This window comes from Eretmochelys imbricata, chromosome 8, assembly GCF_965152235.1.
Source record: "Eretmochelys imbricata isolate rEreImb1 chromosome 8, rEreImb1.hap1, whole genome shotgun sequence".
Classification (NCBI taxonomy): domain Eukaryota; kingdom Metazoa; phylum Chordata; order Testudines; family Cheloniidae; genus Eretmochelys; species Eretmochelys imbricata.
In genome coordinates this window covers 45055613-45082238 of record NC_135579.1, presented here as the reverse complement: position 1 = coordinate 45082238, position 26626 = coordinate 45055613, and the positions used below count along the sequence as shown (strand labels likewise).

Here is a 26626-nt window from a genome sequence, read left to right as displayed (position 1 = left end):
GCATGGATTCTCATAAGTCACCTGTAAATATAGTGAAGCTAGTTTCCTCTCACACACTGTTGTGCCTCACCATATACAAAGCCTTTTATTAGTAGCATAATCAAAACCACATTGTTGGTTTGTCTTTTCTAACCTGCACAGCATAGACAATAGCCGTCACTGCCTCTTCGGTGACATTGTCCAGCCCGTGCTCATATGCAGTCACTATCATCCTTCCTTCTAGCTGGCCCCGCGTGGGAAGCATCATTGTATGGGAACACAGCTTCAAATCATCATCTTCTTGAGGATCCTTTGCCACAAACTGCTGGGCTCCAGACAATGGATTCTGAGGCTGGAATCGGTGCTATCAGACAAACACACTTTTCATTTAAAAACTACTAATTCCAGCAGTGAGTACGGTTTTCAGGGGAGATGTGAAATTGAGGTCCTGAATTTACATGGTCATTAAACAAGGCACTCTTCATAACAGAATAAGGATTTTAAGCATAGCCGCCTAGTTGAGTTCCAACTTTGGTTATTATATTCTGCCTGTCTTACATTTACCTGGACAAGGTGAGTGAGGTAATATCTTTTATGGGACCACTTCTGTTGGTGAGAGAGACAAACTTCTGAGCCACACAGAACCGAAAGTTTGTCTCTCATATCAACAGAAATTGGTCCTATAAAAGATACGACCTCACCCACCTGGTCTCTCTAATATCGTGGGACCAACATGGCTACAACTACACTTCAATTTACCTTACCTTTTCAACTTAACATTGCTGTGTGCTGCTAAACAGCTGGCAGTTTCCACTCAGAAAGAGCTGTTTTTCAGTCACCCCAAAATATCAGATGCTTAATTAGTTAATGTTTATACAGATATCCTCGGATAGAGGGGGTTATAAAAGCTTTATACAAAACTACAAAGGATAACCATATATCTAACCAATGTTTATTTAAATATGATTGAAAAAAATATTACCACTAATGAGTGGGAAGTTGTTCTGCTAATTTTGAGCACTTCAGCTTTCATTTGGTTGCAAAGATATAACCTTCAAAATGTAACTGATTCTGCAAACAGAAAACATATGTCTTTGGAAAGCAGAAGCAAAGTGGAATTAACATGAAATCTGGTAATTTCACAGCTGTTACTTGGACCTTCCTGGGTAGCAATGAAATTGTGTCAATTTCATGCTGTTGAGGATACTAATAGCAGGGACAGGCACAGAAGTTATTCATGGGGCAGGAGGGGAGGAGGAGGATAGAGTAGAAGACACTTCTTTTCCCCTTCTCTCCTTGCAGCAGAGAGGTGGTCCTTTTGAGAGATCGAGTGGAGCATTAACAGAAATCTCCTCTCTCAGCAGTATTTTGGTGTCAGCTGAACATCGCTGAACATCTTAACTCTAATGGGATTATTAACTTCACTACTTGTAAATAATCCTATCCAAAATTCATCCTGATAAAACCTTAATACAGTACTACTCTATCATACATTCCTGAAAAAAAATGCATATGTACAGTATATATACACATTCACATTTTTTAAACCCACCAAGTTTTAAGTCCACCACCAGACATATGTATTACTCAGTTAACCAGATTCTCATCATTGCTTAGCACGAAAAGATTACTGTGAATTTTTATAAATGAAGATACTACAGATTATCTGAATAGCAGCTTCTATGCATTGCTGTTACAGTCTTGGCCAAAACTGGGTGAATAGTAAGAAATATTGTCTGAATCATTGTGGCAATTTCTAAATATAATTCTACTTCCACTGGGTTCACAACTCTTTAAGACCACTGTCTGTAAAGAATATTACAGTGCCAGATTATACCAGTGTCAGATTTATTCTCCGTGTTTATGGGCCCAATTCTCACTCACACTAATGCTCTTTATACCACTCTGGCAGTGTAAAACAGTCTCCAAGTGGGCCCACCTTACAGACCCTTTAGAATGTCAGAGTAATATAAAAGGGGATTAGTGTAAATGAGAACCTAGTCCTAGGCGTTTCTCCCCTTACCCCACAGGGAAAAGCCTAGGCAGAGAAGAGGCACTCCGAAGTATTTTCCCTTAAGAAACTTGGAGCCCTCTAAGAGTGGTCTGTTTAAAAGAAAGTGTTGCACCCATCCAGACATCCCAAAGCAATATGGAGTTGGCTAGCCCAACCAGGCTCACGCAGCAAGTCAATTTGAGAAGAAGAGGCAAGCATAACGGTAACTATAATATATGGAACGATGACCTTTTGCTTCATGAAGCACTTAGCTTTTTAAAGTCAACAAGAGATCAGGGGCAGCATGAAATTATAAATATCTGGACTGAAAGAGACTTGTCTGGTAATTACACTTGAATACTTATTGCTTTAATAAAAATGCTTCTGCTGGAATGAGGTGAAGCATCTTAGCCATCCCAGCTAACAAAGGGGCCATTTACTGCTCACAAGTTGCCAGCTCTTCATTTCTAGAGTGTTTAGCAGAGTGGAGACCCTTTGCAGAATATAAACTTACATCAAACTTCTGCCGAACAGAAGAAAACTTTTTCTTTCCTTTGGGTTTTCCAGGTTTAGCTGCAGAGCCACCCGTCCACGGCAGAGGCCCAGGACCCTCTGAAAATAGGAGAGAAGGGAAAAAAGCGGAGAGGGGAAGGTCACTCCAATTTTTAGCCAATATAATTTAGTTCATACAGTTAACAACAAGACAAAACCCACAAGGTTCTGATACCTCTGAAGAGCACTTCCATACTTTCCAATTTAAGTGTATGTACCACTTCTATTTTACGCTATTTGGCTTGTTACTATTCTCGACTACTAAAACCATGTATCTGAGCAATAATTCTGTTACTTCAGAGGGAAATTATCTGAACAATATTGTGCCTTTCTTGCAACATGTTTTTAAACTGCAATAGATGCATGAGGCTATCACAAAGGCACATATATATAATGGCTAGACAACACTACACCTACCTAAAAGGACATGGCAGGCACTGTATTGGTGGATGACTTCTGAAGACGTTTATTAAGCAGTACATCAAGGATTGTATGACTTCAGATACTTGAGAAGCATAGTTAAAGTCCGAGCCTGCAGAGTTCCAAGTGACTCCTGAGAGGTGCTGAGCATCCTCATCTCCTATAAAAGCCACTGGAAGCTGAGACTGCTCTGACCCTCACAGAATTGGATCCTAATTCTTCAGGCACATCCTGTATTTGCTATTATGCAAATTACAAAATCATATACAGAGAAAAGCTAGATGTGTGTTCACTGGGTTTTAGTGATGATAATGACCCTGAAAGTTCTAGAGTCTCCAGACTGTTCAACATATTTCACAGAGCTATCTCACATGACATGAGTCTGACCAAGGAATTAGTGGTTGGAATTCCCGTTTGTAATCCTGTAGTGGTATACAAATGTCTACACCCAGAAAGAGCTTTTCATTTTAAAAACAATGACCTAAACTTTTGAGGACAACAGTATGTGGGGAAACATCTTAGAGAACTCAAATTATATTGAGGGATGGAAAAATAACAGACATTGCATTGTCTGTTAATGGATCCTTTATATACCTAGGATTTCATATGTTCTTACTTACCCTGAGAAATAGCTGCCCCAAGGAGTAAGAGCTCCATATAGAAGCTCAAAAACACAAGGATTTCTTGACACAGCAGTCCCTACACTACTGACGCCAAGGAGTTCATAACAATGGTGTTGATTTGGAAGAACTACTAATAAGAGAATAAAATGTATTTTAAAAACAATTTTCTACACCCAAATCATTTCATATTTCCCCACCCCCAAAAAAATATTTTTTAGACAAAAGGAAGTCACCAACTGAAGTTATATATACAATTCTTAAACCAAGCTGGGGTTGCACACTCAAAGACTAGAAGTTTCTCTCTATGCAACACATCAGAGCAACCTTAACTCTTCTAGTAGAAGGGGAGGGAAAAGAGTAGAGCATTTCAGGGAAACTATGAAGACAGAACGAAGTTGCTCAGGGCCATGGACGCAGAGGTTTTTGTAGGCAGGATGAAGAAAAGGGTGATGCGTATCATTCAGGCCCTCTCAGTAGCACCCCGTCCCACTTCTCCACACACACACGCAGCTCAGCAGACACTTCCTATATGCTTAAAGTTAAAGTGTTTAAATGTGTTATTGTTTAAACATTAAAAGTAGCACTGGGATGAACTGTGCTGCTAGGCCCTCCTCTAGCAAAGCAGTTAAGCACATGCTTAACTTTAAGCACATGAAGAGTCCCATTGTATCTCATGTGTTTAATGATAGATTCTTTAAGGTGCTTTAAGTACTTTCCATATTTCAGATGAGACTTAAAACCAAGGTCCTGATCATATGTGGTTCTTAAAGATCCCATGACATTCTTTTTAAGAGTAGGGATCTTAGAGTCAGCATCCTGGCCACATTCCAACTCTAGGAATTATGGTCAGCCTAAATAAATTCCCTCTACAGTTTCAGTTCTAAAAAGGTACTCTTCAGGTTCAGTTGTGAAGCACTGTTGTGTTCTACTTGACAGTTGCCATACATCATCCCCAGAAATGGCTGCATTTCACTAGCAGAGTCATCCTGGACTATAGTTCGTAAGTAATTTTGAAACGAGAGGGATTGTGTAAGCATAATATAGATATATCTTTTATTGAAAAGATTGTTTGACATTCTGGAGTTTTGTAAGAAACATGCTGTGTCAGGACATGACAATTAGCCTTTCAATATCCGGTGCCTGGCAGGTATTCAAGTCCTATTAAGGCAACAACAAAGTTCAATTTGAAGTTTATGTGCTAACTTGCTGAAAGGTAAATTTGCAGCAACATATTGCTCCAATGCTTGGGGCCAGATCCAAATACCCTTACTCACAGCTGAACATATCAGATGCCACAAGTGGAGGACAACTTTGTGGAGTACGGTGCAACCCAGCATGAGTGAGGGTATCAGAGTCTGGCCCACTGGATCTTACTGAAGTCAGTGCAAGTCTTTCCATTGACTTTAATAAGTACTAGATCAGGCTCTTAATAAACAAATGTCATATTCATCCTTAAAAGGGCAAGGGAGTATGAAAAAAGTTGAAGAAGAAACAGAGACCCAGAAAGCAGACAGAAAGCTAGCAACTGTGTGGAACTGACGGAAGGAGGAGGAAGGACCAAGTGAAACCAGTTGCAACAGGGATGGTTGTTATATATTACATCACACCAGAAGGTGTAGCCAAGCAGCCCACTTGGATACTGCTCAGGAGTTAGCTACTTGTATTTCCATTGCCACTGCTGGCCAGACCAATATTACAGACTTTATACCACATACCCTTGGCAAGGGGAGTCCTGCAGAGTAGTCAGTATCTCCTACTGAAATGTTCACAGAATCTTGTGCACCAGCTCCCACTCCATTATTTTTGGGGGAGGGGCTATGGAGAAGGTTTGATCTGATGGATTTTTTCATTCACCGGTAGTACTATCAGGCACCTGCCCTGCCCCCAGTTTGAGCTCTCTGGCTGAGAGTGCAGCTCCCACTAAAGAACAAAGATTGGGATTGCTTCCTGTGAGGTAAGGGCTGCCAGCCCTTTCATGATAATCTGTCTAATATGCAGCCAATCCGCTCCTTTATGTTTACTCTGCAAACATCTGCACCCCCAGTGCTGTTCAGGGAAATAACATTGCCCCTCCTTCAGGCTTTCGGTATCATGCTGTGATCATTTTGTTTTATTAAACAAAATAAAAATTCAGAAAGGTAAATGATTTACCACACATTTTACATGATAGCCAATAAAATTATGCAATTTTGCAACTTTTAGCTTGTCAAAGAGCAGAGCAGACAATATAAAATCGGACAATATCACACAGACACGCTAGGGTGGGGTTAACAATTCTGTGATCGTTATTTGATGACAGGGAAGTTAGTACAAATGGTGTTTAAAGACGTGTCAGAAACCAAGGAAAGCTTTTAGCATTTCAAAGTTATGTTGGGGGAATTTGGCAGCTCTGGAAAAATCTTTGAAAGGTTTTACCCCTGAAGTCCACACATTTGTATTTCCTAGCCAAGGGGAGGACAAACTTTTTGGCCAGACGGCCACATAGGGGTGCAAAACTGTATGGAGGGCCGGGTAGGGAAGTCTGTGCCCCCCCCACCCAAACAGCCTGCCCCCCACCCCCTATCAGAACCGCCGACCCAGCCAACCCCCCGACTCCTTGTCCCCTGACTGCTCCCTCCCGGGACCCCACCCCCCAAACCATGCGCCCGGGGACCCCACTGCCTATCTTACCCCTCCTGCTCCCTGTCCCCTTATTGCCTCCCCCAGGCCCTTAACCACACCCCCACCCCCTGACAGGCCCCCCAGGACCCCACTCCTATCCAACCCCCACTGTTCCCTGTCCCCAACTGCCCCCCAGGACCTTCTGTCCTTTATCCAAGCCCCCGGCTCCCCTACCATGCAGCTCAGAGCAGCAAAAGCTCGCAGCCCCGCCGCCCGCCAGAGCCAGCCGGGCTGCCAGCATGGCTGCGGGGGAGGAGAGACAGCAGGGGAGGGGCCGGGGGCTAACCTCCCCAGCCAGGAGCTCAAGTGTCGGGCAGGATGGTCCCATGGGCCGTAGTTTTCCCACCTCTGTCCTAGCCCATACAGGGTATGTGGCATTCCTTCTGATTCAGAAGAACTGGGCTGTTTCTGTCTCTGCGCCACACCTCAGAATATGGAGCATGAATGTACCAGAAGAGTAATGCCAATACTCAGTCCACTCCGGCTATTTCTTCCCAGACCTTAGAAGGTTAGAGAGCAGCCTCTTGGGTCCCTGCTAGATATCCCAACCTCTCAAGATGGATTAAGAGAAAGTATTCCAGATTTAAAATTAAGAAATCCTAACCCTAACTGAAAAGGAGTACTTGTGGCACCTTAGAGACTAACAAATTTATTTGAGCATAAGCTTTCGTGAGCTACAGCTCACTTCATCGGATGCTCAAATAAATCTGTTAGTCTCTAAGGTGCCACAAGCACTCCTTTTCTTTTTGCAAATACAGACTAACACTGGCTGCTACTCTGAAACCTAACCCTAACTAGGCTCTGGCCCTGGTTTTTAATAATGGTTCTAGGGACAAGAGAAAGCCACAGCCTGACTGCAGCACCATATATGCATGATTGATTTCGGAGCAGAAATTGGAGTGAGTAGCGTATTAAACTCCAAAAATGCCAAGGCTTTCTAATGTAGGATGACAGGAGAGAGAGTGGCGTGGAATAATTCAGGGGAGGTGGGGTGTTCCATATATGAAATTTTTGATTAAGCTTAGAGAAGAAGATATTTCTAAACTACCAGATAAGGCAGATGTTAATGTAACAAATGTCTCCTGGGCTCCCTTATCTAAAGGCCATCCAATGCAGTTGGTTTATTTGGAACGTATGTACACTGGCAATGAGAGGCACAATCACTTTTGCCCAAGAGGGCCTGGCCAGGTTGAAGATTTGCCACATTACCTACTATTATGTAGGTATTATAGATGTTTTTCCTCAAAAGTTATCTCCAATCTTGGCCCTGAAACCTTTTGCATCATTAACTCAAGAATTAGTATGGTTGTTATCGAGCAGTATTGTTTCAGTTATACAGCCAGTTGTCCTATTTGCCCACTCAGCAAAAATAAGAGACTGTGAAATTAATGCTCTTTATGATGTAAATAAATCAATTTGCTTCGAACACCTCTAATTTTGTTTCTGCATGTTGTTTATGAGCTATTTTAAAGATGTCAGTTGAATTTAGGAGAAAGGTTGAATGTGTTTTTTTGTATTTTGATCATTTTAAAATTTATATTTGTTTCATGGAGCATCATGGCTAACTGCTAAATCTGAGTTTGTTGGGTGCTGCTGTTTAATTCAGGATGTGCTAATTTCTCTAGGATTTTCTACAGTTTATCAAGGATCTCAGAGCAGTTACTCTTTTACCTACTTAGCATGTAGGCTAGTCATAGTTTGGCTTCTATAGTATTCCTAGAACATTTTCTTTACTTCTCTCACCCCTAGCAGACAAACCTGTTTTATTCCTACAAGCCTGCACCATTGTCTCAGTGTTCCCAGGGGCAGAGAGGGAAAAGAAGCTGAATATGAAAAACAAGAATTTCATCATCATCATCACAGATATCCAGCTGGTTATGCTACTGCCACACAGGATCCTGAAGAACCTCCATAGTATTTTCCAGGAGGGCTGAATCTGATTTAGAATTCAGTCAGTAAATATGATCATCAGGCATTTGGATATCACTATCTGATTTCCTAATGTTTCCAGACAATTACAGCAACGTCAGCTGAAGGCTTATCCTTTCAACACATCAATCCTGTTTTCTCCACTGTCATTGGGATGTTTAGTTATGGAACTTGGGGCTTCACATTGCCAAGCTTATTTTCTCTTGCAGTTACAGAGGTCACCTTCTGACTGTGTAAAATCCCCAAGCAGATCTCTGGGTTAAGGTGTTCCTTGGGCCAGTGTTCTTGAACATACAGGTTCCCTTCACATAGTCATCCTATTCAACAAAAGTAGGCAAGTAATCCCAACCCCTATTCAGCCAAACACATATTTAACTTTAAGTACATGCTTACATTCTGTTGAAGCTGATGGGCCTTAAAGTTAAGGATTTAAGCACCTGCTTAGTGTTTTGCTACTATGAGGGGGAGTTTCTACAACTTAATATTTTGTTTCCAGTTTTAATCTTTCCTCTTAATTTTCTTGAGCCTTGTGCCCTTAGAATACCTTTTAACACACAGTATTCTAGCACTTAATCATGAGGTTCATATTAAAGGCTTCAAGTATCGGGGCACTGAAGTAATGAACCTCATCTATGTGATGGGCTCTACTGTTCACCCACTCATTGACAGCTACTTCCTCCTGAATTCTCTTGCTTTGTGCTGCACAGACCACCTCAGGCTTTGCCATTTTTCTTTATTCTTTCCACAGGTCTGTTATTATACCTATACACTGGGCTTGCATTCTTCTGACCTATAGCCTTGGATGACCTGTCACAAGCCACGCATCATAGGGCTAGGTTAGCATTTGGATGGGAGACAGAACATGCAAGTGCTCTTCACTTCGTAGAATAAGCCAATATTCTAGTAGGTGTAGAAGGTAACACGGTGTTCTTTTGTAGAAGGCATAAGACTGAACTGTAAGCATTGAGAATCTTTAGAAACACAAAGTAAGGAAGTCTTGAGCAGGTCAGAAATTAAGAGTGTGGGTAAAATGAGTGAGCATGGGATACCATGAGGAAAAACAGTAGTAAAGAAAAAGAAAAAGAGCCACAGCTCTTCAAAAACACAGTAGTCTTCTGTCAGGGTTCCCTCCCCAATCTGAACTCTGGGGTACAGATGTGGGGACCTGAATGAAAGACCCCCTAATCTTATATTCCACCATCTTAGGTTAAAAACTTCCCCAAGGCACAAATTCCTTTCCTTGTCCTTGGACGGGATTGCTGCCACCACCAAGCGATTTAAACAAACATTCAGAGTGGGGCCTCTTAGAGCCCTATTCCCCCCGAAAATATCCACCCAAGCTCCTTCACCCCCTTTCCTGGGGAGGCTTGAGAATAATATACTAACCAATTGGTTTAATGTGAGCACAGACCAAACCCTGTTTTTTTAGGACACTGAAAATCAATCAGGTTTTTAAAGAATTTTAATTTAAAAAAAAAAAAAAAAAGTAAAAGAATCACACCTACAAAATCAGGATGGAAGGTAGCTTTACAGGGTAAATAAAAAGATTTAAAACACAGAGGATTCCCCTCTGACTTTGCTTTCCAGTTACATACCTCTTAGCATAGGGAAAATTCACAAGCTAAAACAAAAGATAATCTAACACGGGGTCCCCAACGCAGTGCCCGCGAGTGCAATGGCACCCGCTGGGGCAGTTGTGTGCACCGGAGAACCACCCGCCAAAATGCTACTGAGAAGCACTGCCATTTCTAGGAGGCATTTCAACGGCGACCCTTCTTGCCGCTGCCGTGTCTCGGCGGCATGTCGGCGGCTGGGTGTCTGGCATCTGCCAGAGTCTTCTGGGAATAGGCATATGCTATCCCCACAGAAAGGTTGGGGGACCACTGATCTAACATATTTTCTTGGTTTGCTTACAATTTTTGTAATCTTAGATGGTCCTTTCAGGTATGTTTTTAGGAGATGATTTTTCCTGCCCCGGTCTCTCTCTCTCTCTGTCAGAGAGGGAACAAACAAAAAAGAACATAAACAAAACCTCCCCCCTCTCGCCCCAGATTTGAAAGCATTTTCTGGTCAGGTGCCAACTAGGTTAATTGAACTAATTAACCCCTTACAGGTAAGGGGATTCTGTACCTCTGGCCAGGAGGGATTTTATGTTACGGTCTTTTTACTAAGCAAGATAGGTTACCAAGAGCACATCATACAGAGCCGTAATTCTTTGCATTAATTCTTTGCATTAATTCAGACTTTAAGACAGCAGCAAGGTGAAGATTTCAGTTCTTATCCTCAAAAAAGCCTTTATAGAAGTAACCCCAGCTACGCTGTGGGACTGCCCCTCACTCTTTTCAGTCATGACAGCAGAATTCCACAGCAACTGGGAACCTCAAAAGTGACAGAGGAGACAGTTTGCTCAGCAGGTTGATACAAGTGTGGAACACAAGCCTGGAAGCAATCAACAATACCAGACCTCCCTGCTGTCAGACTGAAGCATAAAACCTCTCTCTCTAACCTGCCTTTTCCAACAACTTAAAAAAAAAAAGATTAGTGAATAGGGAAAAAGCCAGAAGTTCTCTAAAAATAAATTCATTAGAATTCGCAAGGCACTTCGAGATGATGAGTACAGTTGTACTGCCTGCATAGACAGACGATATGATTCCATGTGTTGTTACTAAGCCCTTCTGCCACCATTCCCTTATCAGGTTTTATGCAAACAGGTTAATATAATGTTAAGCCTGGAGATTTTAAAGTTGCAACAATATCAGCAGATCCAAGGAGGCTTGAGCAACATTAACTGCTCCTTTAAGCACGTGCGTTACCACACATAAATCCACACAGCCAGGCCATATGTGGTAGTTGTCATCTAGTGTAATATTAAGGAACTGCATCTCTTTCCATAACTAGAGGTGCTTAGAAGTAGCATTATAAGTGACAGCATGTGTTCATTTTACTAATTTCTAGAGCACAGTTTATACTTATTGCACACATTGAAGGGAGCAGTATTAGCACATGGGAAACTTTAACGACTACTCTTGTGCAGTTCAAGATTTGCCGATGTCACATTGGCAGGGTTTTGTGACAACCGATCCACTGTGGAGCTAGCCAGCTTCTAGCCTTGTTAACAAAAGCAACAAGCTGAGAAAGAGAACAGAGCTGCTTCTCTCCAGGCTTGCACTGCTTTGCCATAGGGGCAGAGTACAGTCAAACCCCAGCAAAAGGAAGGCGGTGGCATTTGAGACTTTTCCAACACACACACACACAGTGTACAGCAGCAAGAGCAGAGAGAGGAAAAGAAATGTACTAACAGATGAAGCTACAAAGATATGTGTTACAGAAAAGAACCCACCCATTCTGTTTATTTCTTTCATTTTATTTTCTTGGCCAGAATAGAGAAGGACAAATGCTTAGGAGAATCTCTCTGATCACTCTCTTCTCTTTTCAGTTGTCGCTTTATTCCCATCTCTTTCTTTCTCACACATTTCTTCTTTTCACCTCTCCTCCTTTCTTTGGAGGCAAATGGGACATGGTCAACCCATCCCTGTCTGTCAGACTTGTTGGCCCTTAAACCAAAACACATTGCCACCTCTGAATAATTAATAAAAAAAAAAAAGTTATCCAGTCTCAGGTGTAGATGACTATAGCTCCAAGTCTTTGTTAGCCCAAGATTACTGAAAAAGAAATTGGGGCCCTATAGAATCCAGGATTAGCTAAAAAACAACTAATTGCTTTGTTCATCAAGATGGATCAGAGACCCTATAAACTGAATGTACACTTCAGTAGGATTTCCCTCCCGGGGAGAAAACACAAGCATGTGAAAGCAAAAACACAAGTAGTTTTTGAAAGTCTTCCTAGGAACAAAAACACTGAAGGAGGCAATTTCCACAAGCTAAGTACTCTCAGGGGTCTAACAAGAATCTTCCCTGAAATTGGCAATCTGGAACAGAATGTGAGCAGCTCTACAGCGATTCTTATTAATACAGAGTACTCATGTGATGCTTTGTCTGTCTAGGTACAGCCTGTCGCTGTAGTATCCAAGTGCCTCCCAACTTTTTATGGATTTATCCTCACATCACTCCTACAAGGTGGAGAAGTGTTTTCCCCAGCTGTAAAATGGGGATAAGAGGCACTGAGAAATGAAGGACCAGATTTTTAAAGTGTGCTTGTTCAGCACCCAGCAGCTCCTATTGTTCTCAGTGGGAGCTGTCAAGTGCTGTGCAAACCCTTGTTAAAAATCTGGCCACTCATTTAGGTGCCTAAACAGGAGTGGAGATCCCCTCCCAACCAGAGCCTGAGCCCTACCTGAGCAACGTTACATATGACAACATCTGTATCACTCTTGGGAAATGGAACCCAGACCTGCCCAGTCCCAGTTCACTACTTTGTCCTTTTTTAAAAGATAGTCGGGCTGTGGTTAAGTCTGTCCGGTTTTATTCAGAAGGTTTAGATTATAAAACAAGCCAAGTGCAATGTATTTGCTGCAGCCATCCCAATGTTAAAAACCCAAGAAGCAGCAGAAGTTACATGGAGAACTTTTGGTGTTTGGTTAGCCAGGTTTGATTGTATTATGCAGTCAGCATAAACAATACAGCAGGATCAGCACAACACCCTAAAATGCCGGTCTCTGAACTTTCTAGCAGTCTCAAACTCGTATTCTAATTTGCAGTTTGAATCACTTTCACTCAAAGGGTCTTGTGACTAAAGTTACTGGTCCATCCTTTCAAGATGCATTCTGGTGTCAGCAATACTGAAACTCACTAGACACCACAGACAAGCGTAACACCAGACATAATGTGATAGCTGCAGGGACTTAACAGAAGTATATTAAATTCATTGGCATCATTTTAATTAAGACTTTACAACTACGAGCTTCCTGTCTTCCCCTCTACTCTGGAGGCAGGACAAAAACAAACACACACACACACACACCCTGGGCGCCCCATCATCTCAGGCATTGGCACCCTGACAGCAGGATTGTCTGGCTATGTAGACTCCCTCCTCAGGCCCTACGCTACCAGCACTCCCAGCTATCTTCAAGACACCACTGGCTTCCTGAGGAAACTACAATCCATCGGTGATCTTCCTGAAAACACCATCCTAGCCACTATGGACGTAGAAGCCTTCTACACCAACATTCCACACAAAGATGGACTACAAGCTGTCAGGAACAGTATCCCCGATAATGTCATGGCAAACCTAGTGGCTGAACTTTGTGACTTTGTCCTCCCCCATAACTATTTCACATTCGGGGACAATGCATACCTTCAAATCAACAGCACTGCTATGGGTACCCGCATGGCCCCACAGGATGCCAACATTTTTATGGCTGACTTAGGGGACGAGAGCTGAGGAAGCGTTGTTCTAACGCCCCTACTCTACTTGCGCTATATTGATGACATCTTCATCATCTGGACCCATGGAAAAGAAGCCCTTGAGGAATTCCACCATGATTTCAACGATTTCCATCCCACCATCAACCTCAGCCTGGTCCAGTCCACACAAGAGATCCACTTCCGGGACACTACAGTGCTAATAAACAATGGTCACATAAACACCACCCTATACCGGAAACCTACTGACCGCTATTCCTACCTACATGCCTCCAGCTTTCACCCTGACCACACCACACGATCCATCGTCTACAGCCAAGCTCTGCGATACAACCGCATTTGCTCCAACCCCTCAGACAGAGATAAACACCTACAAGATCTCTATCAAGCATTCTTACAACTACAATACCCACCTGTGGAAGTGAAGAAACAGATTGATAGAGCCAGAAGAGTTCCCAGAAGTCACCTACTACAGGACAGGCCTAACAAAGAAAATAACAGAACGCCACTAGCCATCACCTTCAGCCCCCAACTAAAACCTCTCCAACGCATTATTAAGGATCTACAACCTATCCTGAAGGATGACCCAACACTCTCACAAATCTTGGGAGACTGCCCAGTCCTTGCCTACAGACAGCCCCCCAACCTGAAGTGAATACTCACCAACAACCACATACCACACAACAGAACCACTAACCCAGGAACCTATCCTTGCAACAAAGCCCGCTGCCAACTGTGCCCACATATCTATTCAGGAGACACCATCACAGGGCCTAATAACATCAACCACACTATCAGAGGCTCGTTCACCTGCACATCCACCAATGTGATATATGCCATCATGTGCCAGCAATGCCCCTCTGCCATGTACATTGGTCAAACTGGACAGTTTCTACATAAAAGAATAAATGGACACAAATCAGATGTCAAGAATTATAACATTCATAAACCAGTCGGAGAACACTTCAATCTCTCTGGCCACTCGATCTCAGACCTAAAGGTCGCAATATTAAAACAAAAAAACTTCAAATCCAGACTCCAGCGAGAAACTGTTGAATTGGAATTCATTTGCAAATTGGATACAATTAACTTAGGCTTGAATAGAGACTGGGAGTGGCTAAGTCATTATGCAAGGTAACCTATTTCCCCTTGTTTTTTCCTCCCCCCCCCCCCCCCACGTTCCTGTTAAACCCTGGATTTGTGCTGGAAATGGCCCAACTTGATTATCATACACATTGTAAGGAGAGTGATCACTTTAGATAAGCTATTACCAGCAGGAGAGTGGGTGGGAGGAGGTATTTTTTCATGCTTTGTGTGTATATAAAAAGATCTTCTACACTTTCCACAGCATGCATCCGATGAAGTGAGCTGTAGCTCACAAAAGCTTATGCTCAAATAAATTGGTTAGTCTCTAAGGTGCCACATGTACTCCTTTTCTTTTTGCGAATACAGACTAACACGGCTGTTACTCTGAAACCACACACACACACCACTCTGAAACCTTTCTCATAGTGCTGCCTCCCTCCATGACTCAGAGTTTCCACCTTCCTGACGAAAGGCTCAGTCTCCTTTTAAAACCTGTCAACATCATTCTCGCATCATGCCAAGCAGATCACTGGAGAACACAGAGCAAAACCTCTCTTCACTCGGCCCTGCAGGTTGGTGGGGCACAGAGCACACCACCTTACAGAACTCACAGTCAAAGAAGCAGGAGACTAGAAATCAAACCTTGATCTCCTGCGTGGCAATGCAGAGCACTAGTCTCTAGTTAAGTGTATGAAATCCTTATTTTGTATTACAGATGATTTATATTACAATAGTAATAAGGCCTCAGTCAGGATCCCCACTGTGTCATACGGCACCTAGTTCATAGTAAGAGACAACATACAATTTAAGACTAAATAAATCACAGCATATAACTTAAAAACAAAGCCCACCACAAACACTTCCCAGGATTGTGCTGTATGATTTAAAAAAAAACAAAACACACCACACTAATTTTTTGTTCTCTTACCTGGTGCAGAAACCAGGATTTGGCATCGGGTGAGAATAGCCAGGAGGAAATCATTGTGAGAATGGACTGCAAAAAAGATAGTTCACTCAGACAGACGCTAGGAAAGAAAAATGTTACTTGAAGACAGATTCACATTAGCAACATGGCAGGCAAAGTCCAAAGGCAGACACTTGAAGCTACCTTATAAAGTGATTTTGTTTACACTTTCCACAGCCATGTCTTCCCATTCATTCCATGGGCTGCATACACCTCCCAATTGATATCCTTTACATAGGTTTTTAGCCTCTCTATGAAATAAGAACCTTCTCCTTTGCAGCTCCTAATCTCAGCAGTGGTAAGATAATGTGGCCCAAGAGAGGAGGCAAGTTCTAGACAAGCAGTGGGAGTTATGTAGTCATTTCATGTGGCTGCATCGGTGTGTAGCAAGCAGCAACTAACCCAGAATGTGGTATTTTGAGAAATATGGGAAGACAGAAAAAGGGACACTCCCAGAGACTCTCTTACCGTTATCTTGGGTGAGGAGTCTACGAGCTTCCAGATCAAACTCTTCTTTACTGATCTTTTGTTTGAACCAAAGTTTCAAGTTTGCCCAGTATCTGTGCATGGGAGAGAGAACATTAAGCACTGTAAACAACATTGCTTTGCCTACTATATCTATTCCTTTTCTCCCATTTCTTAAATGGACAGTCATGTAGTTCAGATCCAACATGTAGCTTGTTGTATCATATTAGAAAAATCTAATAAGAAACAATGTTTTAGTATAACTTCAGTGAAAACAGAGAGGGTTGCATAAGAATGGCCCTTCTGGGTCAGACCAAAGCTCCATCTAGCCCAGTATCCGGTATTCTAACAGAGGCCAATGCCAGGTGCCCCAAACGGGATGAACAGAACAGATAATCACCAAGTGATCCATCCTGTCGCCCATTCCCAGCTTCTGGCAAACAGAGGCTGGGGACACCATCCCTACCCATTTTGGCTAATAGCCTTCATGAACTTAATTCTTTTTTGAACCCTGTTATAGACTTTGCCTTCACAACGTGACCTTTGGTTTGACCTAATATGGCCGCTCTTATGTTCTTAGGGGATAAAATGTAATAGTCATGCATTTAGGGACTAACTATAAGAATGTTTAATATAAGCTGGGGGTGTATCAGTTGGAAGCAACAGAGATGGAGAAAGACCTGGATGTATTGGTTGATCAAAGATGACTATGAGCTGCCAATGTGATGCATCTGTGAAAAAGGATAATTCAATCCTAGCATAGATCAGGCGAGCTATTTCCAGTAGAGGTAGGGTAGTGTTATTACCATTATACAAGGCAGCAATGAGACCTCACCTGGAGTACTTTGTGCAATTTGTCTCCCATGTTTAAGACAGATTAATTCAAAGTGGAACAGGTACAGAGAAGGCCTACTATTAGAGGAAAGGAAAACCTACCTTACGAGAAGAAACTTAAAGGACCTTGGCTTAAGGACCTGATTTCCTTCTATGATGCAGAAACTGGCTCTGTGGATATGGGGAAAGCGATGGACGTGATAGATCTTGACTTCAGCAAAGCTTTTGATATGGTCTTCCATAGTATTCTTGCCAGCAAATTAAAGAATTATGGATTGGATGAATGGATTATAAGGTGAATAGAAAGCTGGCTAGATCGTTGGGCTCAACGGGTAGTGATCAACTGCTCAATGTCTAGTTAGCAGCTAGTATCAAGGGGTCAGTCCTGGGGCCGGTTTTGTTCAACATCTTCATTAATGATCTGGATGATGGGATGAGCTGCACCCTCAGCAAGTTTGTGGATGACACTAAACTGTGGGGAGAGGTAGATATGCTGGAGGGAAGGGATAGGGTCCAGAGTGACCTAGATAAATTGGAGGATTGGGCCAAAAGAAATCTGATGAGGTTCAACAAGGACAAGTGCAGAGTCCTGCACTTAGGACGGTAAGAATCCCATGCACTGCTACAGGCTGGGGACCGACTGGCTAAGCGGCAGTTCTGCAGAAAAGGACCGGGGGATTACAAGTGGATGAGAAGCTGGATATGAGTCAACTGTGTGCCCTTGTTGCCAAGAAGGATAACGGCATATTGGACTGCATTAGGAGAAGCATTGCCAGCAGATTGAGAGAAGTGATTATTCCCCTCTCTTCGGCACTGGTAAGGCCACGTCTGGAGTATTGCGTCCAGTTTTGAGCCCCCCACTACAGAAAGGATGTGGGCAAATTGGAAAAAGTCCAGAGGAGGGAAATGAAAATGATTAGGGAGCTGGGGCACATGACTTAGGAAGAGAAACTGAGGGAACTGGGCTTATTTAGTCTGCAAAAGAGCAGAGTGAGGGGGGATATGATAGCAGCTTTCAACTACCTGAAGGTGGGGTCCAAAGAGAATGAAGCTAGGCTGTTCTCAGTGGTGGCATATGACAGGACAAGAAGCAATGGTCTCAAGTTGCAGTGGGGGATATCTAGGTTGGATATTAGGAAATATTATTTCACTAGTAGGGTGGTGAAGCACTGGAATGGGTTATCAAGGGAGGTGGTAGAATCTCCATCCTTAGAGGTTTTTAAGGCCTGGCTTGACAAAAGGTGGGGGAGAAGATAGGATTGCTCTCTATAAATTAGGGCTGTCAAGCGATTAAACGCGTGATGAAACAATAACAGAATACCATTTAAATATTTTTGATGTTTTCTACATTTTCAAATATATTGATTTCAGTTACAACACAGAATACAAAGTGTACGGTGCTCACTTTATATTTATTTTTAATACAAATATTTGTGCTCTAAAAAAGAAATAGCATTTTTCAATTCACCTAATACAAGTACTGTAATGCAACCTCTATCATGAAAATTGAACTTACAAATGTAGAATTACGTACAAAAAATAACTGCATTCAAAAACAAAACAATGTAAAATTTTAGAGCCTAAAAGTCCACTCAGTCCTACAACTAGTTCAGCCAATCGCTCAGACAAAACAAGTTTGTTTACATTTGCAGGAGATAATGCTGCCCGCTTCTTGTTTACAATGTCACCTGAAAGTGAGAAGAGGTGTTCGCATGGCACTGTTGTAGCCGGCGTTGCAAGATATTTACACGCCAGATTTGCTAAAGATTCATATGTCCCTTCATCTTCTTAAAAGAACTACACTCTGATGCAGAAACTACAGAACCCAAACCACCAAAAAAGAAAATCAACCTTCTGCTGGTAGCATCTCACTCAGATGATGAAAGTGAACATACGTCGGTGTGCACTGCTTTGGATTGTCATCAGCATAGATGCATGTCCTCTGGAATGGTGGTTGAAGATGAAGGGACACACGAATGTTTAGCATATCTGGCATGTAAATACCTTGCAATGCCAGCTACAAAAGTACCATGCGAACGGCTGTTCTCACTTTCAGGTGATATTGTAAATAAGAAGCCAGCAGCATTATCCCTCGTAAATGTAAACAAACTTGTTTCTCTTCGTGACTGGCTGAATAAGAAGTAGGACTGAGTGGACTTGTAGGCGCTAAAGTTTTACCTTGTTTTATTTTGGAGTACAGTTATATAACAAAAAAAATTTTTAAAAAAAATCTACATTTGTAAGTTGCACTTTCACAATAAAGAGATTGCACACCAGTACTTGTATAAGGTGAATTGAAAAATAGTATTTCTTTTATCATTTTTACAGTGTAAATATTTGTAATAAAAAATAATGTAACATTAGCACTGGACACTTGGTATTCTGTGTTGCAACAGAAATCAATATATTTGAAAATGTAGAAAAACATACGAAAATATTTAATAAATTCCAATTGGTATTCTATTGTTTAACAGTGTGATTAAAACGGCAATTAACCATGATTAATTTTTTGGGGTTAATCATGTGAGTTAACTGCAATTAATTGACAGCCCTACTATAAATACATCTGAGGGATAAACACCAGGGAAGGAGAGGAGTTATTTAAGTTAGTTGCCAATGTTGGCACAAGAACAAATAGGTATCAACCAGCCATCAATAAGATGATGCTAGAAATTTGACAAAGCTTTCTAACCATCAGAGGAGTGAAGTTCTGGAACAGCCTTCTAAGAGAAGTAGTGGGGACAAAAAAAAACTTAACTTGTTTCAAGACTCAGCTTGATAAGTTTATTGAGGGGATGGTGTGACGAGGTTTCCTAAAACTGCATATGGCCCACCCACAACTGCTTTTAGCAAACATCTCCAATGTCCAGAGATGGAACATTAGATGGGGAGGACTCAGAGTTGCTACACAGAATTCTTTCCCAGGTGTCTGCCTAGTGGGTCTCACCCACATAATCAGTCTCACTAGTCACCATATTTGGGGTTGGGAAGAAATCCCCACCCCCACCTCCCGGACAGGTTGGCAGAGAACTTGGGGTTTTTTCACCTTTCTCTGTTGTGTGGCGTATGGGTCTCCTGCCAGTTTGAACTAGAAAAATGGTGGATTCTCTAATTTGAAGCCTTTAAATCAAGATTTGAGGACTTCAGTAACTCAGCCAGAGGTTATGAGCCTATTACAAGAGTGGATGGATGAGGTTCTGTGGCCTGTGATGTGCAGAACTTCAGACTAGATGATCATGATGGTCCCTTCTGGCCTTAAAGTCTATAAATTTAGGTGTAGTTGAGTTAAGAACATACAAATGGCCATACTGGGTCAGGTCAATAGTCCATCTAGCCAAGGATCCCCATCTTCTGATAGTGCTGGTGCCAGATGCTTCAGAGTGAATGAACAGAACAGTGCAATTTATAGTAAATCATCCATCTTCCAGCCCCAGCTTCTGGCAGTCAGAGGTTTAGGGATACCCAGAGCACAGGATTGCATCCCTGACTATGTTGGCTAATAGCCATTGATGGACCTATCCTCCAGGAACTTCTTTAATTCTTTTTTGAACCCCATTATAATTTTGGCCTTCACAACATCCCCTGGCAATGAGCCTCACCAGTTGACTATGCACTGTGTGAAGTAGTGCTTCCTTATGTTGGTTTTAAACCTACTGCCTATTAATTTCTTTGGGTGACCCCTACTTCTTCTGTTATGTCAAGGGGTAAATAAGACTCCCCTATTCACTTTCTCCATACCAATCGTAACTCCCCCACCACCTTGGAAAAGAGATGACTAAACTGAATAATCCCTGTCTTTTAAATCTCTCCCCACATGGAAACTGTTCCAGATCCCTAATTATTTCTGTTGCCCTTCTCTGTTCTCCAATTCTAAATACATCTTTTTTGCAATGGGGCAACCAGAACTGCAGATAGTAATCCATAGAGTTATATTGTGGCATTATGATATTTTCTGTTTTATTAGCTATCCCTTTCCTTGTGGTTCCTAACATTGTTAGCTTTTTTGCCTGCCACTGCACAGTGAGCAAATGTTTTCAGAGAACTATCCACAATGAGTCCAAGGTCTCTTTGTTGCGTTTCAGCCATGTTTTTCACTTGCAGGCTTCAAGGTTTTCTGATAAATTTGAACACCCCCCCACCACCACACACACTTTTTATAGAAGGCGAATGGCTTCCAAATACCCGTAAGGCTACCCATACTACAGGTTTTTCTTTGTTTCGTCATTAAGAAATAACGTCAAGTTGTTTCAAGATTATGTTATTTGAATCCATTTAAGAGCCGGTTTGTGCTGACTGGAAAATGGGAGTAGAAACTTTTAAAAACAGGTAGGAAAACTGTTTTCCTCCGAATTATCCATTTTGCCCTTTGCAAACATTTATACATGCCACCAAACACTTGTACTAATGTCAATCACTCATTAGCACAATGATTTAATGACAAGTCAGTCCTGAATGTAGTTATGCAGCAGCAAAGCCAACAGAGGAAGCACAAATACATTAATGCAAAGAATCCTATATATTAACATGCTACTGCTGAATATAACAGTCATACAAATGTACTCCTAGAATACTAGGTGGTGAGAGTAGCACCATTAGGAAGGTGCCATTAGGAAGGTAATTTGTTCATATTTGAGATCAGAGTTTATATTTTACATAGGATCTCAATAATACTTAGCTACAGCACCAAGAGCTCTTAACATCTGTGCACATTCTTAATACACATTCCTTGACAGGTACCTCCACTAGTTTCTATATTTCTTTAAAGTTTCTCATTCACTGGAATGGTGGTTCTCTTAAAAGAGAAGGCATTTAAAATTCAGAAGACTTTTCCACTAGTTTCGGCATTGAAGGTTAAAACCTGTATGTTGGGTAAACACTCAGGCAATTCAGAAATCTACAAATCATGAGCCCTGCTATTTGTAAACATGGCTTAGTGCCAGAAACTTAGTAATAAATCTGGACCACAGCCAGCAGATTTTACTCTGGCAGGGACAACAAATGGATTTAATAGCAGACAGTACATTTGTTCAGGATAATAAAACATTCAATTTAAAAGGGCATGTAGGTCACATTCATTGTGTCAATTAATGCATGGTTTTTGAAGGCCAGGAAAGGTTTCCACCTTGCTGTCACATCAACTTAATCTTAAGGGCTGTTCAGAGATTCCAAGACAGAGCCAAAACGTCTCCTTAGTGGAGGAAGAGGATGGGAGAAGGGAGTATAGCATCTGAGCAAGCCAGCTGACTATCCAAATATAAAGCAGAGAAATATAGGCATTTACTTACTTTTTGGAGTCCTAGTACTGCCTTAAACCTCTGTTTCCCTCTCAGATAAAGATGCAGAGGGAAGCAGAGTAGGCCTCCATCCCACCACCAACATTATTACAGCATGCATGTGTAGCGCCTTACTATCCTCCCCTAACCCCACAGATCCCTACTCCTGTTCCTAAATGATTCAGTCACCACGACAGCAATTATACTTTGTGACTCTGCTGATAAGCACAGGGAATGCCAGGATAGTTAATGCTGTTTCAGCAACAATAAGTGGGGGGGTGCGGGGGGAGGAAAGGAATGAGATGTCTGTGTTTTCAAATACTGTTGAATCAAACCTATTGTTTTTTAAATCTACATAGGAGAGGGGAGACAAACACTTCCTGTGGCTGTTTCCAGATCCTTCCCCCCCCACCCCCTGCCTATATCCTTCCGTTAAATGGATAGATTTTTTGCAGAGCAGACACTGCAGAGCAGCATACATCCCATTTCATGTGTTTCATCCCAGGCAGTGTGGTGGACAGGAAATGAGCAGAGAGGTGGGCCAAAAAGCATAGAGTCCTTAAGGTGATCATATCTCCCAGTCATAGTTACGATCATAAATCATTTTAAAAACATTTCTCCTTTTTCCCATGCTCAATTCAAACTAAAACATTGTGGTGAATGATGTAAACTTTAAAGGCACATTTGAGGGAAAAGGAAAAGTGCTCCCAATTAGGTAAACAATCGACTCATCAAATGAATACATAATAGAATTGGCCACTGTTAGATCAACGGGATTTGAAAAACCCTGATGAATAGGAAGCTTTTCCTGACAAGAGGGGATGAGAAACAGCTGTGCTCCACTAACTAAGGGATACAATGTGGCTTACTGGTAGAGTGCACTGGACTAGGACCCAGGAGACCTAGTTCTATTCCCAGCTCTCCCAATGGTCAGCTGGGTGAATGAGCAAGTTACTTTACAGGTCTGTGCCCAGTTTCCCCCACTATAAAATGGAGTTAATTATACTGATCTCTGCTCTAAAATGCAGAAAAATAGAACCTTAATGGCTGAAACCCACTTCTTATAAGTTGAGGTTATGAAGATAAACATAATATAATAGAATGAGTTGTCACCCTGAGTCTGCAGACAGTCTACTACCTGTGCTGCTGCCCATAGCACCCCAGAACAGCAATAGAATGAAATTGACAAAACTAGGGTCAGTTTGACTCACAGAAGAGGCAAGCACTGGAGTTATCCATAAGGCAAGATGCCCTCAAAACTGAGATTTAGAGTAGCAGATACCTGCCTTCAAAGTCAGGTGCCTGTGACATAGGATGAAAGGTAGAAGAAAAAAAACTGCTTTCCCCCTTCTAGCATCTAGAGGAGGCAAAAGATATGGCATTAGGGTTTATTACATGCCAAGTAGTACAGAAGATGGAGCATCTGAAGATGGATGAGAACTGTTCTTCTGTGTTCTCTAGATCAGTGCTTCTCAAGCTATCGGATGTGCGGGACCGGCCATTTTTTTTTCCCCCAATGTGCAAGCAGACCGGCAGCCGATGGCTCGCGGACCGGCACTGGTCCAGGGACCACCACTTTGAATAGCACTACTCTAGATTGTACAGGTACACCTACACCTCATCCCCCTGCTCCCATCTTTGATATCAGCTTCTGGTTAATACTGGTGTTAACCTTTCAATGCTATAGTATGACCATTAACACTTTCTCCCTGAATCTCCATCAGACACGTCCCTCATCTGCGCTATGCTCCCCCTTTGATAGCCCAAGCTTTCATGCGCTAGAGCAACGCCAGCTTCTGAGACTCAGGCCAAACATGAACCATGAACTGAAATTAGTGATTATGATCATTCATTCTGAGTGACATTATTTCCCTGTAGGTGAAAGCATTTAAGAACTATTTCAACAAATTCTTATTTGCCACCATGATCTAACAACAAATGTGTTAGAAGCAAACCGCAGCACTCTAACATCCAGAGTTGATGCCCGCCATTAATAACACTACCTAGCTCTCACAGAGTGCTTTACGAGGGACGGAAATATCATTTTCACCATTTTGCTGATGGAAAAATGAAGGCACAAAGGTGTGAAGTGACTTGACCAGGGTCAAAATAACCCAGTGGAAGAACCAGAGACAGAACCCATTTGAACCAATTCAGTTTCTGTTATATTGCTTATAAACAGAAGTCTCTAATTTTTTATTTAAGTTTATTATGGGGGAAATGGGAAAACAATTACATAGCACTAAGTTTAGCATAGGCAAAGGCACATGAACTAACTGGTCCATTGTACTCATACAGAATCCTTGCAAATGTCTAAATGTACTCTAAGTAAAAGACCAAGAGACCAGTTCTCATCTTGCTTACTAGCTGTTTAGTTTAAGCAGACGGGAAAGGAGGCATCTTTAATTAAACAGGCAGACCTTAAATGACCTAGTTAAGCGCCATGTGTGTTAAAAGTGTGGGCCTACAATTTCTCATGGTGGAACAGGATGTTTCAGTGCAAACCCAGAGGGTGCAAAAAGCTTGCCTCTCTGCATGAAGACCAGTTCATCTAAAGTAAACAAGAGAGCAGCAGGAGTCAGCAGGTCCCTTCCGGCTACATTTGCCAGCTTTTTGCTAAATCCAGAGTTTTAACTGGATAGAATCAAACCGGACAAGCTGGTGGGAGAAGAGACAGAGGCTGCTACTTCATCACTTCCCCTGATCTCTTACTGCCCTCAAAGGCCCGAGCACGGGGTGAAACGGACCCGTTATTAAGCTAGGCCTGCAAAGCTCAAGCTTCCTGTCAATGAATGAAGAGATGCTGCTTAGATGAATAAAGTCACAGACTGCGAGGCAGCGCTGTGACCGCCTAGCGCAGGCCGCGGAGCTGCCCCACGCCACTGCCTAGGCCGATCTGACAGACCGAGCGGCCAGGCGGGATTTCAAAATGGCCCGAGACGGCGACGCCACAGGGCCTCGGGACGCCGGTTCCCGCGGTTGGTTCCCCTGTCAGACACCGCTCCCTTCCAAACGCCGGCCCACGCCCTCCGCGCGGCGAGGCGCGGGCACCCATGACCAGGCTCCCGCCCCCGCTCGCCCGCCCGCGCGGCCCAAAGCGCGAGGCCGGTGTCCGCCGCCCCGCCCCCACCAGGCCAGGACGTCAGCCCCTGCGGGCCGGGGGCTGCCAGTTGTCCTAGGGAAAGTCGAGGCCGCGGGGCGACCAGTGACTGGGACACGCTCCAGGCTGAGCCCCTCGGCCCAGGAGCGGCCTCCACCGGCCGGCAGGCCCCGCTCCCCCGGGACCGGGCAGAAACCGAGGCCGGGGCTCGGCGGACCTAGCCGGGCTGCGTGTGCGGGGCGCAGGGTGGCCGGGAGCGGGCCCCACTCACTGCTTCACGTTCTCGCCTAGCGCCTCGCTCAGGTTCTTCTTGGCCACCTCCAGCTCGCTCACGTACGTCGCCATGGCTCCCTCCGGCGCCTGGCCGCCCTTCCGCGCCGCTCTACGCGGCAACCACAGCATCAACTAACTCGTGCACTGCGACTGTGTCTCTTCTCCTCCTACCTCGCTGCTTATTTGTTTCACAGCTCTCGGCCGCGCCGCTTCTTCTAGGGGAGGTCGGGGCCGGTCACATGACGTCCGTCGCCAGTGGTGGTCGAGTGGGAGGAGTAGTGTGTCACTGTCAGATGCTTCAAAAAGAAAAGGAGTACTTGTGGCACCTTAGAGACTAACCAATTTATTTGAGCATAAGCTTTCCTGAGCTACAGCTCACTTCAGGGAACGCATCCAATGAAGTGAGCTGTAGCTCACGAACGCTTATGCTCAAATAAATTGGTTAGTCTCTAAGGTGCCACAAGTACTCCTTTTCTTTTTGTGAATACAGACTAACACCGCTGCTACTCTGAAACCTGTCAGATGCTTCAGTTCCCCAGGCGCCAAGAGGAAGAGGTGGGGGAGCGCCAGCAGTCAGCGCTGCGGGGTGGGCCCGGGGGGGGGTGGGGGGGTCAGTATCATGCAGGGCTTGTGGGGCCCTGGCAGGGCAAGATAGAGGTGGTCACGTGGGATCAGTTTTGTGAGTCAAGAAGCAGCAACCTGAGGGTGGGAGAGTTTGAGGAGTCATGGTTACGCCCCCCCCCCCCCCAGTGCTTGGGGAGACAGGGGCCATGTGCACTGTGTGTGGAGAGAGAAGGTTGAGGGCGTCTCTCATGGCACAGTCTCATGGGCACAGAAGGTGCACTGCACTGCATGGGTGCCCTGAGTAGGCTCATGGATTCACTGTGTGTGAAATCGTCTCTCCCAGAAACCTTCATTGTAGGTCTGAGTAAATCATCCACCACATAGGATGGATTTAGCCCACATGAGGTATTTATTTGAATCCCAGTGCAAATTCAGAAGCTGCAGAATGCAAGCTATGGTTTAAAAGAAAATTGTCTAATGCCTCATATCATTGTTCACAAATTGTTACAATGATCCAGCGTATACTTAAACAGCCTTGGGCCCAAATCCTGATTTCAGTGCTCAGCAGCTGACTAGATTTAGCCCTTTG

At 43.3% G+C, this 26626-nt stretch overlaps 1 protein-coding gene across 2 annotated transcripts in view; it reads right to left on the bottom strand.

Annotated features, from left to right (window-relative positions):
* The window catches only part of TADA1 (transcriptional adaptor 1), a 35957-nt gene extending 10291 nt beyond the window's left edge, over positions 1-25666 (bottom strand). For both annotated transcript variants that reach the window (XM_077824264.1, XM_077824265.1), the window contains exons 1-5: positions 25472-25666; positions 15997-16088; positions 15493-15558; positions 2487-2584; positions 134-343 (exon numbers count right to left, since the gene is read on the bottom strand). In XM_077824264.1, the coding sequence (XP_077680390.1) occupies positions 134-343; positions 2487-2584; positions 15493-15558; positions 15997-16088; positions 25472-25602 (597 nt within the window). In that variant the 5' untranslated portion in view covers positions 25603-25666. The remainder of the gene's footprint in view (positions 1-133; positions 344-2486; positions 2585-15492; positions 15559-15996; positions 16089-25471) is intronic.
* Between the last annotated feature and the right edge of the window lie 960 nt (positions 25667-26626).